At 40.4% G+C, this 15274-nt stretch overlaps 1 protein-coding gene across 3 annotated transcripts in view; it reads left to right on the top strand.

Moving 5' to 3' along the window:
- Positions 1-14388, top strand: part of RPS6KA6 (ribosomal protein S6 kinase A6) — a 36296-nt gene extending 21908 nt beyond the window's left edge. For 2 of the 3 annotated variants that reach the window (XM_062503188.1, XM_062503189.1), the window contains 12 exons: positions 546-634; positions 1072-1136; positions 2611-2713; positions 3753-3877; positions 4155-4280; positions 4735-4824; positions 5458-5616; positions 6012-6173; positions 6572-6648; positions 7320-7437; positions 8467-8607; positions 9460-14388. In XM_062503188.1, coding sequence (XP_062359172.1) covers positions 546-634; positions 1072-1136; positions 2611-2713; positions 3753-3877; positions 4155-4280; positions 4735-4824; positions 5458-5616; positions 6012-6173; positions 6572-6648; positions 7320-7437; positions 8467-8607; positions 9460-9585 — 1381 coding nt within the window. In that variant the 3' untranslated portion in view covers positions 9586-14388. The remainder of the gene's footprint in view (positions 1-545; positions 635-1071; positions 1137-2610; positions 2714-3752; positions 3878-4154; positions 4281-4734; positions 4825-5457; positions 5617-6011; positions 6174-6571; positions 6649-7319; positions 7438-8466; positions 8608-9459) is intronic. The other variant, XM_062503187.1, reaches the window with a different exon arrangement.
- The last annotated feature ends 886 nt before the right edge of the window (positions 14389-15274 follow it).

Genomic DNA, 15274 nt, shown 5'->3' with positions numbered 1-15274 from the left:
TCATGGTGGTGCTGCCTGTGAAAGGATGGATTAGACCATGAGCTGCCTCCCTTGCAGCTCCCAGTGATGCTGCAGCTCTGCATAAGAATTTCCTGCTTTGGCATTAGAGTTTCCATTAAATCAAATAAATGGTAAACTCAGTGAGCTTCTATATGAGGAATAGTAACAGTCACTTCAAGGGCAAGTAATTTGGTAACTCTTCTGAGTTTCTGGTAGTTATTTTGGTGAAAACCTGGTGACATGAAGGTATAAATTGAAAATACTTACGTATTCCTGAGATAATTATCTTACTGTGTTTCAGCATAAAGCTTGCTTTGGGGGCTTGGGTGGGGTTTGGTGGTTTTGGTCCGGTGTTTGTTCTTTGTTGTGTTTTATTTTAAACCACTCCTATAATGGGAAACTGAAAAAGTTGATGAGTTAATTATGTGCACTCTACAAGGCTTTGGAACAGATCCTTGGTGCATCAAACTGTGCAGTGAAATCTATGTAGACAGTTTTTACTAAGATAAGTTTCTTCTTCTGACTCGTTCTCTGTTTTCTTTCAGAGCAAAGCTGGGAATGCCTCAGTTCCTCAGCCCTGAAGCACAAAGTCTCTTGAGGATGTTGTTTAAAAGGAACCCATCAAATAGATTAGGTTGGTTCATTTATTTGGATATTTAAATAATCTACTCAGCCTAACTTTTTATTTAAAAAAAAAAAAAAGTGCTTGCTAGAGACTCTCAAGCTCTGGGTGATCAGCAATATTTGGGTACCATTTCCTGTTAGTTTGGATCCTGACTTCCTTGGGATCATGACTTCCTGAGCCAAGGAATGGTCAAAATGTGGGATCAGTGACGTAGGAGTGAACCAAAGCTCTGATAGTGTCACAGCAAAGAATATTGACACTGTATTTATGGGCTTCTTGTGCTCTCCTTGCATCCCTGGGTATTTTACATCCTTGGAATATCTCTGTATTCAGAGTTCCCTCAAGTAACCTTGTCTGTGCAAACTTTTTAGACATGGGCTGATTTTTAGTGCGACTTCAAAGGCTTTACCCACAAGTGTGTTAAACACAGTATTTCTTGTGTTCAGGAGCTGGTTCAGATGGAGTTGAAGAAATCAAGAGACATCCTTTTTTTTCTACTGTTGACTGGAATGTGAGTACAAACAGATCTGAATGATGAAGCTGTTGTTAAGTTTTCTGTGTGTTGTAGCATTTGTACAAGTATTTACATCAGAACAGGGCACAGCAAACACTGCATTAGTGCTGACTGGCACATCCTGGCTTCTCCTGTAATTCCTTGGCATCTGGAGCTGTGGTATTTACTGCACATAGAGTATTAATTATCAATTGTGTGTTTACTTTCTAAATAATTAAGAGTTGCAGCATTCTCAAGCTGAAATAGTCCATTAGAGCATTTGCAGGTGGGAGAGGCTGCTGGTGTTCTCAGGAATCCTTCAGGAAGTGTCTGTCCAGTGCTCCCCTGCTGGTCACAACAGCTCCCTGTGGCTGGAACTGTCCTGAACTTCCCTCTGCATCACTCCCATCCCATCCCAGTCACAGGTCAGGAATTAACTCAAGTACTCCACGATGATCCAAAGTCTACAAGATCACGACTCCTGGCTTCAATTTCTCATGAGCACCTTATGATTCTGTGGTTCTCTCATCCTCTGAGCTGTGCTTGTCAGAAATGTTCTCAAAGCCAAGGTGCTGTGTGTGAAATAAATCCCCCTTTGCTGTGATGCTGCAGTGCTTGATGGAATAAATAAGATGTGGCTGTGCTGACAGAGCTGCAACCACACAGGGCAGTGCTGTGCTCACCTGTTTCTTCCAAAACCCCTCATCATTATTTATCTCCTGTATTTATTTTTGAAGAGTGGTTTTCTGGCTGTGTTCATGCAGCAGCTCCCTCAGCATCTGTTCAGCAACAAGTTTTTAGTAACAGCAAAACTTCACTGCTTTATGTGAATACACTTCAGAAGTTGTTGTCTTGTTTGGCTTGATTATTTACTTTTTTCCTGTTTAAGGGACTGAGGTTGAAATAAATACCAGCAGGGAAGTTTGAAAGCTCAGCAGTTTCAGCAGTTCTAGCTCTTCCTTTTTACTTTTTTTTTTTTTAATTTGGCAGTAATTTGCATTTATTTCACTTCACTGGTGTTGATGACACTCCTGTATTTTACCTCTTTATTTCCTTGGGATGAATTTATGCTCCCTTTCCTTGGTGTTGGTTGGTTTGGTTGTTTTGGTTTTTCTAACTAAAATATATGGTATGCGTTTGTGCAGGAAGGCTAAATTTAGAAAAGATGCAAAAAATAGGTCTGAAAGGAGGAAAGAAATGGCAAGGAAATGCTCTTAGAACTTTCTGAATTTTGCATGGGGATTCAACATATTTTGACATTAAGTTTTCTGTTAGGTGTAAATGGGATTTACTGTAGATTTGAGATCTTTCCCTGATTTAGTTTGGTGGATTAGGAAAAGGCTGGAATAGAGCTCTGAGAAGGTGCAGTTCCTTGCTAAGAGGGACGTGCCTGACACTGGTTGAGGTCTTTGTCCTCTACCCTTTATCTTGATAAAATAACAGTGCCCATGGAAGCTTCGGTGACTCTTGAATCTTTGTCCTTCTCTTTCAGAAACTGTTCAGAAGAGAAATTCAGCCTCCATTCAAACCTGCCTCTGGAAAGCCAGAAGATACTTTCTGTTTTGATCCAGAATTCACAGCAAAAACCCCAAAAGGTAACTGTGCATGGCTATAAATTGATGAGGTTAGTGGGACAGGAGGGTCAAATTAATGCTAAAACAATAAGCAGAAAAGCCAGGGACAAAGTTAAAAGGAAAGGATGCACCAAGGTTCCAGTGCTTTGAAGGAGGATATTCCCCTCAGCAGGTTTCTGTTCTTTGAATATTGTGATAATCTTTGACTCAGGAAGGAAAAAAATAAATGGAGTATTAAAAGCTGGACTATGGTTTCTAGCTGTGATTAAAGTCAGGCATGCAGTGTTTGAGGGGAAGTGTTTAATATTAAAGTAAACTCAGTTTGATTGCAGCAGTGATTCTTTTTAGGGTCAGTATTTCATTGAGAATGCCTTGCTTTAAGAAACATTAACTACTATCATTATTATTGCTTGGTCTGCTTCAAGTTTCACTTCAGGTTCTCTTTTGTGAATTTTTGTCTTTCCTGCTGCATCCAGCTTTTAAACCCATGTTTGTTTGGAGATGCTCTGTGCTCTTAATAGGCTACATAAAATTATTGAGCTTTGCTCACTGTGAGATTTCAGACAGTGAATTCAGAGGTGCACAGAATGGAACCTGAGGAAAAACTTAATTCTAATAATTCAGGGATTTTTTTTCAGTAAAAATTTACTAATTGGGTATTCTTGTTCTGCCTCACTTGTGCCTCACCAGCAGCTCATTCACCACTGAACCAAACACATTTCTGTGTTACGAAGCTGTTGAGCACAAGACAATGATCTTTATTTATTTTCCATAAGTAGTTTTGTTTCAGTCAACTTCTTCCTTCAAATGTGTATTCATACATAAATTCCTGCAGTGCTTCCCACTTTTAGATAAAACCCTGGAATACTTGTTTGCGTGTCACTGAAATAAGAGAGCACAGATAACAAACTAGAAGTCTTATTCATTGTTTAACATTGGTGTTCCTCTTGTTTGCTTCCCTTCCCTCAAGATGGTTTTTATAACATACCTGTCCTGAATGTTATGAAATGGTCCTGCTGGGATGTAGCCACTCTAATCCTGTGTGTCTGTGTGCCCCCAGATTCTCCAGGGGTCCCACCCAGTGCAAACGCCCACCAGCTCTTCAAGGGATTTAGTTTTGTTGCAACTACTACTGTAGAAGACCATAAAATATCACCCCTCACCAATATCCTGCCCATAGTCCAGGTAATGCTTTGCTTTTGGGAACCTTCTTTGGCATGTCAAACACTGACCAATATTTAGTATTTACAGTTGTTCTCGCTTTGTTGAGGAGACAGTTATAAAATGTGTCTTATTAAATACTTCCATGGGATATTTTTAAAAGCGAGTTGCTGTTGCTCTGGAGGCAGAATTTCAAAGAAAAATCATGAGCAAGCAGGAGGAATTTCTGCTGTTGGTACCAATGTAATGGCAAGGAGAATCCTGTCACTTGAGATAACCACTTGCCTGTGTTTTTTTAAAGCAGCTTCATGGAAACAGTGCACAGTTCACTGATGTCTATGAATTGAAGGAAGATATTGGTGTGGGCTCCTACTCAGTTTGCAAGAGATGTATCCACATAGCTACAAACATGGAGTTTGCTGTGAAGGTATTGGCATAAATTCCACTCTTGACATTTTGAAAATATTGGCCAGTAGGTTCGAAAACTTATATTTGTGAATTTTCCAGTTACTCTCTTTTTACGTGTTCATAAGTGACAATTTTAAAAGCTGAAAATCCTGTACAGTGATGGGAATACCTGAAATAAAATGAGATTCGTGAGGGTGGAACTGGGCTGCAGGGAATTAGTGATGCTTCAGACCAATGCATTTCCCTGTTCAGTGGAGCATGATAGGCTGCATTAATGATGGAATTGTACAAGAATAGAGCAAGAAATGAATAAACAGGATTAGAAGCTGGAAGGTGAATTACTCATGATTAGCAAGAAGTAATGAACTCTATATTTTTAAAATTCTGCTGTTGAAATGAGACTATAGATACAAGAAAGTCTTTATTAAATATACTTTGCTTATGGAAGTTGTTTTTCCTTTTATATTTTGCAGATAATTGATAAAAGCAAAAGGGATCCGTCAGAAGAAATTGAGATTCTCATGCGTTATGGGCAACATCCAAATATTATTACTTTAAAGGATGTATGTACCTCCTTTTCTGCTGCCTCTTACTAGACAGTGCTGAAAAAATAAATGCAGATTTAGGCAGTTTATTTGGATTCATTAAATTTCTTTTACATAGAAAAATCTACTGGGAGAGGAGTACGTAATAATAGAGGGAGCGTTTCAAAATACAATGTTGTCCTGATACTAAATTTTTGTAAAGGCTGTTTAACCAGCCTGAGGTGAGAAATGATATAAAGGTTAGAAATGCCATATTTTTTCTTGTTTCAAAGGAGCAGCCAATGTGTTGGTAACCTGAGGAAGCAGTGGCCTGCATGTTGTCCTGTCTTTGCCAGAATGGCTCTGGAAGGGAAGAGCAGTAGGGAGTTGTGGGGCTGCTCTCCTCTTGCAGCAGAAGTTCTTACAGTGAAAAATGTAACTCAGAGTGATGAATTAACAACTTGAATTGGGAGTGATGAATTAACAGCTTGAGTCATGAACTCCCAGGATGACACATGAGCTGCCTTGCACTCCCTGCCTTGGCAGTCCCCGCTGTTTGTGCTGCCCGCTGCCGTGGGAGGAGGGGATTTATGGGCATGTGTAGCTACAGATGTTGCCTTTTAATAGCTCTGAGAGTATTCTGTGTGAGAGCACTGTTAAACCTCTCCCCAGGTGTATGATGATGGCAGATTCATCTACCTGGTCACAGAGCTGATGAAGGGGGGGGAGCTGCTGGACCGGATCCTGCGGCAGAAATTCTTCTCGGAGCGGGAGGCCAGCGCTGTGCTCTTCACCATTGCCAAGACCGTGGACTACCTGCACTGCCAGGGGGTGAGTGAGCCCTGGCACAGCTCTGAGATTGCCACTCCCCTGCCCTTTGTGCTTTGCTTGGCTTGTTTTCATCCTACAGGGTTTTGTGTTTTATCACAAAGGCGAATAATGGAAATAACTTCTCTTCTTATCCTGGCAAAGCATTTGGACTCTATGAAACTGCAGATTTTTGTCCTGTTCTCCTTGTTGCTGAATGATGTTGGTTCCAGTTGCGTTATGAGCCAGGAGGTTGTTCTTACATTACTTAAACTAGAATTTTTGGGTACTTTAGTTATATAGTTGTTTAAAACTCTCATATGTATATTAATCTAGAGAACAGCTTTCATAAATTGTAAATTGCAAACAAATGTACCTGCTTCTCCTCAGTGATGGCTTTCAAATGTCTTTGTTCAAAGGTGGTGCACCGAGACCTTAAACCCAGTAATATTTTATACACTGATGATTCAAACAATGCTGATTCCATCAGGATTTGTGATTTTGGATTTGCAAAACAACTTCGAGGAGAGAATGGACTACTTCTAACTCCTTGCTACACTGCAAACTTTGTGGCACCAGAGGTATTTAAAGCTGCTCTGTGTTTTCTTTATGCTGTTTTTTGGTGCATCAAATGCTAAAACTTTTCAGCAATGCTTGGGACAAAACCTCAACAATTCTGCTGCTTTTCTTTAAATATAATCACACATGCTTTTTAAACACTGAGGCATATGTTTATTATAAACCTGCTTTAAAAACAGCAGAGTCCACCCTCAAAAATAAGATAGGAGCCTGGTGAAAATCTTAAGAGATGATCTGGGAACAAAAAGTATTGCTGGTATTTACTGCAACCTGAATGTTAGATTTGATTACTGATTTTCTGACATGATCCAGGGGTTGACTGACCTTTCCTTAGGCTGTGGTGTTTTTTTGGGGTGTTTTTTTAATATATGCCAAGTCTTTACCACTCTTTGTTTCATAGGTTCTCATGAGACAGGGATATGATGCTGCTTGTGACATATGGAGCTTGGGAGTTCTCCTTTACACAATGCTGGCAGGGTGAGAATATTTCTGAGCTGTTTTGTTTACCTAAAATCCCAGAATGTTGCCTGAATCCTTGCTTCCATAGAAATGGTGAGGTGTTGGCTCATGGAATGACACAGACTCACAGGTGGGACAGGCAGCTGAGTCAAAGCCAAATAAACCATGTTTAGCTCCCAAGTAGCATCAAGGTTTCTCTTCCCATAGAGCAGGACTTGGGGGTGCCAAAGACTTCCCCCAGTTCTCAGGAGGGAATTGAGTCTGTGAAAATATGTGGTGGATTTTTTTTTTACCCTCCAGCCTCTTGTCCTCCCACCTCATCCCCTTTACTCTCCTCATGTCTCCTGCCCCTGCTGCATTCCTGTGATCTCTGGAGTTTCCTAAACATCCAAACCTGACGAAGCTCTAGGAGGCATCTAGTGGCCAAATGAGAGATGTTTGCTGAATCCTGCTCTAACAGAAAAAGAGCAGGCTTTTAGTCTCATGGCTAAATCCTGTCTACTGGAAATTATTTTCTTGATAAATCTGTACTTCCCATTTAATATTAGCCATAATGTTAATAGTATGTGTATATATTCTGTGATATGTTTCTTTTGGCAGTGGGGTATTGCCCCTGCTTCTCAAGATTTTACCCATTTCTTGCAGTTTGTATCTATAACAAGGTGGTTTTGTTTTTTTTCCTTCACCAGCTATACTCCATTTGCCAATGGTCCCAATGATACTCCTGAGGAGATCCTAGTACGGATAGGCAATGGAAAATTCTCTCTAAGTGGAGGCAACTGGGACACTGTTTCAGATGCAGCAAAGGTGTAAATGTGTTCTGTTTTTTTTATTTTTGTGGAATTCCTATGAAATCTGCTGAGCTTTGATCAGCTAGACTGCTCTATAAGTGTAGTTTGTTATTGTTATCTGCAGGCTTTTATCTGTTCTGACATTTTGTTTAAAGACTCCATCTGTAGTCAGTATGGATTCCATGGGATGGTGTTGACCTACTCTGTGGGTATCTTAATCACCAGTGTTATCTGTTAAAAAGATCAGCATTAATATTAAATATTAATGTTTAAATATTTTTCCCAATCCCTTGGAAGTGCAGTATTTGTTCATTTCAGTAGGAGTGATTCAGAATGCTTGTTGGCTGCTGCTGTCCTAGCATGAGAAATTCACTTCTGTGTTTTTAAGAATGCTTCACATTTTGTACCTAAAACAAAGGGAACATTCTGTCAGCTTGCTCATATTTTGGTTTTATTTCAAACTGTTGCTGTCTCTGTTCTGTGCCCTTCCCACCCACCTCTCCTTTGGACCAACGTTGTAATTAATCAGTAGCTTATTGCTACTGCTTCTAACAGGCAAAAACAAGTGTCCATTGCTGTTGGCTTTATGCTTTATGTGGCTTCTTGAAGGAAAAATTCCTTGCTGGGTCTCACTGTCTCTGAATTCAGTTGTAGTAAAGAGTCAGCAGAGCCCAAAGTGCAGAATGAACAAGGAGAGAGATTTGCAAATAATAGCTTTCCTCCATAAAAATCTGCCTGCTGCATTTTAATAGGATTTCTAGTCTTTTAAAGATTATATTCATAATAAACATGAAAAGCACAACAGTGAGTTGCTTTGCAATCAAGGCTGGCTCTGTTGAACTGCTCCAATAGTACCACACGTTGTTCTCAGCCTTCTGCAGTGTCAGGGCACGGAATGATCCCGTTTGTCTGCTGCTCTCTGTGTGCTGCCATTGTGTTACTCCCTCCACATCGGGTGCTTCTCCCATTGCTGCCATCCCTGCTGCTTTCAAAGCCACCTAGGATGATTTGGACTGAGCAATCTTTGTGTTTCCCTTCCCTGCAGGACTTGTTGTCACACATGCTGCACGTGGATCCCCACCAGCGGTACACGGCCGAGCAGGTGCTGAAGCATTCCTGGATTGCCTGTAGGGACCAGCTGCCTCATTATCAGCTCAACAGGCAAGATGCCCCACATCTAGTAAAGGTAAACCCACCTGGGATGCTGCTTCAGCTGGGGGCTGTGCAAGAAGCTCATTTGGTGTCATTGGTTTACAGACAGAGGTCTCATTTTTTTCTATTTGTTTTCCATAGCACCAACACATTTAAGTTACATAGTGAGATGGATTCATGGAATGGTTTGGGCTGGGAGGGATCATAAAGCTGGGCAGGGATACCTTCACTGTCCCAGGCTGCTCCAAAGCCCTGTCCAGCCTGGCTCTGGAAACTTCCAGGGATCCAGGGACAGCCACAGCTTCTCTGGGCACCCTGTGCCAGGGCCTCCAGACCCTCACAGGCAGGAATTCCTTCCCAGTATCCCACCTACCCCTGCCCTCTGGCAGTGGGAAACCACTCCCCTTGTCCTGGCCCTACTTACCCTTGTATCAAGTCCCTCTCCAGATTATTGGTAAGTTACTCTTTTTAGCCTCTATGTAAAGGAAGAGATTTTTCTGTGTGGTTTTTTTTTAAGGCATTTCTTGAGTTGTCTCCAAAGTGAGGACCTGAGTAGCCACTGAAGTGGCTGTATTTGAGAAATTGGTGCTAATCTGGCTTGAAAGATAGAAATTCTGACCTATATTAACAGGTGACTCCTACATCTAAGGGGTAGAAAAGAAATACAAAAGAAGGGGAAAGAAGTGTCTGCCATGCTTTTAGACATTGGAAGGATTTGACAATTGATGCTCTTTTCCCTAACAAGCTTCAGAGAATTCACATGACCTGGCATAAGTCTTGTTTGGTTTTAATGGAGTTAATAGAGTATTTAATGTTTAATTGCTTTATTTTCTGATTCAAACTTCTGTATATATGAATTAATATGACATACTTCTTTTTTCTCCAGGGAGCCATGGCTGCTACATATTCTGCACTGAATCACAAGACATTTCAGCCAGTGCTGGAGCCTGTGGCAGCCTCCAGTTTAGCTCAGCGACGGAGCATGAAAAAGCTCACATCCACAGACTTATAGATCCACTGGGACACCTGAGCAGACACAAGCAAGGGGGAAACCCAACAAGTGGCTCTATTTTGCCTGACCTGTGATCAAAAGGCATCTATGGTTTCCTGCTACACTACTTGAATTCTGTAAAAGTCCTTTTTTTAAAAAGAAAAAAAAATCCACAGGTTCATACTGTGTTTGTTTTACAGGCCGTATCTGTTAAGTTAATTTAAACATCAGGTACACCATAATGAATTTCTCACTGTCCTTTGAGATCTGTTGCAAATATTCTTTCACATTCTGTATGGTTTTGCTGGGTTCAGTTTAAAAAAAAAAGGTTTAGGGGACCGTTGCCAATGACCAAGTTGTACATAAAGTGTCAGTGTGAGTTTTCTTTGCTTCACACCTTTAGACCCTGCTGTGAAGGGCAAATTCTTCATTTTGTAATTGGGCACTTCGTTGATTCAACTCAATTCCTTTCCCTTGTCCATGACTATTATGCAGAGTTGAGCAGTGTGATGTGCCAGGGTTAATTCATCACTGTTGATTTGGTAGGTCTGTGTTTGCACGGTGCCAGTAACTGAGGAGTTTGTGTGGAAATACAAACCAAAGGGATGTGCAAGATCCTGCACTTAAATTTGATCTCTTGTGACCCAAAAGAAATGCTGGTTATGGCCTCTAACAGGAAAATGAACATTTCTGGTTGTTACCACAAATTATGTCCTGAGCTGGAGAAAGTCAGTATGTGCATAAACTGTCAAAATTCAGGTTCTCAGCAAAATTGTTGCCACCTCAAACCAACATCATGCAGCTCAATCCTTTGTTATTTATATTTCCCATCCATTAGTACAGCTACTGTGTTATTTTCCTCAGCAGTCTTTCCACTAAATACACCCAATATTAGGTTTGTTTGGTATATGAGAGAAACTGACACTTTATTATAACCAACTTGGCACTTGGGGTTTATTTTTTATTTATTTGTTTGTTTTTTTTTAATAGAAGGTTGCTTCTCTCTGATTCTCTTGCCGCATGTACAAATATTACAGAACAGAAATGCAAAATTCTCTTTGCCTAACTGTAGGGGTAGCTTGGGAAAATAAATAAGCCTTGCTGTGTGCCCAGATAAGGGAATTCTGATCAAGAAACTTCACAGTTATGGACAAATTCCTTTCAGCATCCTGTGACCAGCACTCACTCGCCCTCTCTGTCTGGTGTTAGGACTTGAGCTGTTCCTAAATGCTGGGATGGAGAGGAAATTCATTTCAGGGCCAGAATTCCCTTGGGGTTTCCTGACTCAAAACCAATGCTAACTGCTGGTAGTTCATTCAGAGATAGGCTTAGAAGTGCTTTCAAAAGCTGTAGACACTGAGCAATTGTAGTGACATAGCAGGATGATTATTAAATATATTAGTGACATTTGACTGTGAAATTACCAAAACTCAAAACATAGTTCAGGCTCATTTGTCATCATTGAATTTTCAAATGCAAGACCCCAGGGCTGACAGTGTTTTGAGACAGCAGGAAAAAAAACTTCCAGGAGAATTCTGGCCCAAGCACCAGGAGTGGTGGTGATAACTCGGATCTCACAAGAGGTCTTGGCTGGTTTTTGCTTATACCTGTGAAGGACTTGGTGGTGTTGGAAGTACTTTTAGATAAGCTGCTTTCTTCTGTTGTGGTGGGGGAAGATGGACATTATCTGGCCAAATAGTTAAGTATGAATATATGTAGACTTGAGACTAAATGATATAGCAAACATAGGTGTGCTCTTTGTATCATGCAGAACATCCCCCAGATGGAATTTCTTGAGTGTTTGATAGATGGTGGAAGCTTTAGGGGCCATTTGTGCCTAGTTTTGAGGTGCCTGTTTGAAATGCTTGAAAGCTTATCAAAGAATACAACTGCTTCCTGGAAAGCTTCTTGTTAAGTACAGAATCTGCCCCTTTTGCAGCTGCTTCATCCTCCTTTCCCTTAAAGGAGATTTTTTCCAGCAAGAATGGCTGGAAACCTCTTGTCTACACCCCGTCAGGGTCATTTTTATGTAAATTTAGAGATGACTGCCAGAAGAATTTGAATTTACCCAAAAAAGGGTGGAAATTAAGTCCCCTGAGCCCAGGTCAAGGTTGAAATGTAGTCCTCAAAGCTGTGTTGGGGATAAGAGGTAATGCAGGGCCATTGGAACACAATGAAAATGTCAAAACTTTAATTGTCTTCAGCTTTCCTGTAAGGCAGCAGCTGGTCTTTAATGGCTTTATCCATGAATCATTTAGCAGTGTTTCTGTTGGTATTTTCTTTTAGCTTGATTAGAAGCACCACAGTATAAGCACCTTAAAAGCATTTTGCACAAGAACAGTTGGAAGCAGCTGAAGGGACTAAAGTTGCTCTTGATGTGCAGCACAAAGGTGGTGAGAGGAAAAGAACACCAACAAGGTGGATGTTCTGATTCATTGCAGAGTATTTAAAACATCTCCTGTCAAGTTATCCCTGTTTCATAGCACTGCTGGCCTTTAGTGCAAGTGGTACTCCAGGGGTAAAAGCAAAGTTTCAGTGACTGCAACATTACAAAGTTGTCTTATTGTGGGGAAAACATGTGGATGTGTTATATCTGACAGGCCAGTGTACCCTGGTATGCCAATTGTAATCTTTATTTTGGGGGAAGAGTTCCCTCACTCTGACTATTTCAGCATATCAGTCTTGGAAATATTTGGGATATGCAGGAACACGAAAGAGTTCACTTGCAGTTTACTTTTTCTGTATTTAATGATCATCTTTGTGAGGCTCCTGTGGGAATTCCTTGCCTGGTTCTCATCCCTTTCTTTCCCAGCTTAGGTTTTGATATCTAAAAGTAGCATGGTCGGCTCGTGAGCTGTCAGTTAAAGGTTTGAGAGGGAAGAGCAGGCACTGGGAAAGTGCTCTGGCTGCAGTGAAAGGTTAGTGGAAATTTTTATTTCATATCCTCTGGGCACAGTTCAAGTTTACAAATTGGTGATGCTCTTACTGCCTTACTGAGTTAGAAAAAAGGAGTCAAATTTTCACAAATGCTGATAATTGCACAGAAGTAGGCATTCAGACTAAAGGAATCTCCACAGAATTAAATCTTAAATGATAGAATATTTTGGCCATGGCTTCCTGCCAAAGAAGCTCTTGCTCTGGTGTTTGGTGATGATCATTATCAGAAAATTCCAGCTCTGGAGCACACAAAAAGCAGATTCCCACTGGAGCTGGAGTGAGCTCAGGACCTCTTTTGCAGTTCTTTCACTCCAGGATATCTCCATTTGTACCTTCAGTTATCCTTTGGATATAAAATGAGGAACTCTGTTATACTCCTGTTCCATATCCAAAAACTGCAGTTGGCACCACAGTGAGTTCCTGAGAGCTTTCCTGGTTGGGTCCAGTCAAGCCACTGCTCTGTGGCTTTTGTGGTTTTCTTCTTCCCATTGTGCTCAAAATCAGTGAACTCCCCTTGCCCACACCAGGATGTGCAAGGGGCTGAGTCTGCTGTTCATTTGAGACTTCTGTTGTTTGAATGTTCTTGCAACCAGAGAAGGCATCCAGAACCTCACCCAAGTCAGTCATGTTGAGCTTGAATTCTGTCTTCCATGTTTTAATTCCTTTTCCAAAGCTGATCTTCAGCTGCCCAATAGTTAAAATAACCTCTAGCAAACTTCAGCAGGTGGGAGTTCCTTGCAGTGTACTCAGAGACTGGTCTGTACAGCTGTGTTAAATTAATTACATGAGGTTATAATAAGTCTCCTGGTTTGTATCAGTGAAATTAGGCTAAAACATCAATGTAAACACAGGCTTTTATGTATTTCTGTAGCACTTAAGCTTTTCAGTCCTATCCAGACCTGGAAGTTTGCAAATATTTGTGGGAGGGGAGAGAGGAGTAGGATTTTCTTTCTCAAAGTTCCCAGAAAGCTTCTGCAGCTGTGATCATAGTAGTCCTTATGTAATCCTACAGGAGCTCTGTAGGGTTAAAAACATAAAATTCTCCTTAAAAGTTTGTTCCAAAGCTCTTTTAGGTGTGCACTGATAGCTGTTGGTAACACCCCTGCACTTCATTCATATCACACCAGCTTTCTGCATCAACATCTCTGTCCCTGCTCCAATTATTTTTTTAAATATTTGCTCCTCCAAATTTGACTGTTCCTTGGGAATAGAAAAATGGATGCAAATTTGAAAACCCCCACCCTTAATGTATTTGTAATAATTTACATAATTAGAAAGTCCACCACAAAATCATAAGCAACTGGTTTTCTTGAGATTTTTTTTCCTGTGTAATGAAAGCAAACTTTCTCTGAAAGCTTTAAAAGATACTTAATTGATTATATCTCTTAATTATTAATTTTTGGGGCAATAGCTTATTGCCAATAGTGAGTTTGAATAACCCTGAATCCTCTTCTGGGGTTTTTTCACACGAGGACCAAGGATGCTGGAGGTGGATCTGCTTTGCAGGACCAAGTGTTCAGGTTTGGGTGTTTTGCATTAGGCTTTTGAGCAGTGTTTGCTAATTAATTAACTAATTGCATTATCATAATGTCCCAAGCACTTTGGCATCTTGCACTGATGCTCTGGTTAGAGCTGAAACTCTCCTGGCACGTGGCTAAATCTCCATAAAGGGCATTAATTGAGAACAGTGTGCAATGAATTCCATGCTCTGAGGTACTTCAAAGATGAAACTCTACACAAGGTCCCCGTTATCAGATATTGTAACTGTCATTTCTTTCTCTTAAGCATATTGTGGATTTTGTATCATACTGTATTTATTTCATTTAATTTTAAAAGAAATGTTTTCTTTAAAACTCTGTATATATTGACATTAAAGTTTGCATTGTACTACGTTCTCCTCTTCTTGCAAGGCTGGGTCTGGCAGTGCAGTGGTGTTTCTCTTGGCACTGCTGCCTTCAATTACAACACACCAAAGACAACCTGAAAATTGTATTTATTTTTGTCAAACTCCCCGAATAATCATAAAGGTACAGTTTTAATTAGCTGGCAGTTCCTTGAGTACTAGAATAAAAGGGTTGCAAATTCATAACATTTGGTAATCGACAGAAATGCATCACTTCTGCTTTGGAAGTTAGTTTGCTTCTGTTTTTCAAATGGATATAAAAAACAAGGAGCAAGCATTCCTAAATTAAATGTATATGAATTATTTCATAAACCTTGCCAAAAATCTCACATACATCAAGAGCTATTTATGAATTTATATTGAGTCAAATGTTTCATGCCACACTTGCAGCAAAACAGACATTCAGTGGTAGGATTGATGTGTTACCTCTGTGTTTCTTAGGTACCAATTAAATTTGACTCTATATATTAAGAGGAAATAATTTTCCTGCAAAGATCTGATCCTTTGAAAAGAGACACTTGAATTACAAGTGGCAGGGATGACATTAAAAACTGGGTTTAAAATCCTCCTGAGGTATTTGATAACTGCTGGTGCTGTTGGTATTCACAGTGGTTTATAGATGCTTTATTTTTTTGAATGCAGAGGAAGGTTTTCCCACCTTTGCCTCAGGTCCATCTCCCAGGTGCTGCTTGCTCACACAAGACACTGCTTTTACCAGCACTGGTGGCAGAAGAAGGGGGCCTGGAGCCACAGAGGAATCAGCAGGTACAAGGTTGCTAGATTGTGATGATTTGTTTGATTTCATTCAAGGCAGGAAAAATGAACCAAATTGGACAAAACCATTAAAATATTTTTAAAAGCCCTGAGTCT

This window comes from Cinclus cinclus, chromosome 15 (assembly GCF_963662255.1).
Source record: "Cinclus cinclus chromosome 15, bCinCin1.1, whole genome shotgun sequence".
Classification (NCBI taxonomy): domain Eukaryota; kingdom Metazoa; phylum Chordata; class Aves; order Passeriformes; family Cinclidae; genus Cinclus; species Cinclus cinclus.
Note: the sequence above shows the minus strand (reverse complement) of the source record. Positions and strands in the feature narration are given on the sequence as shown.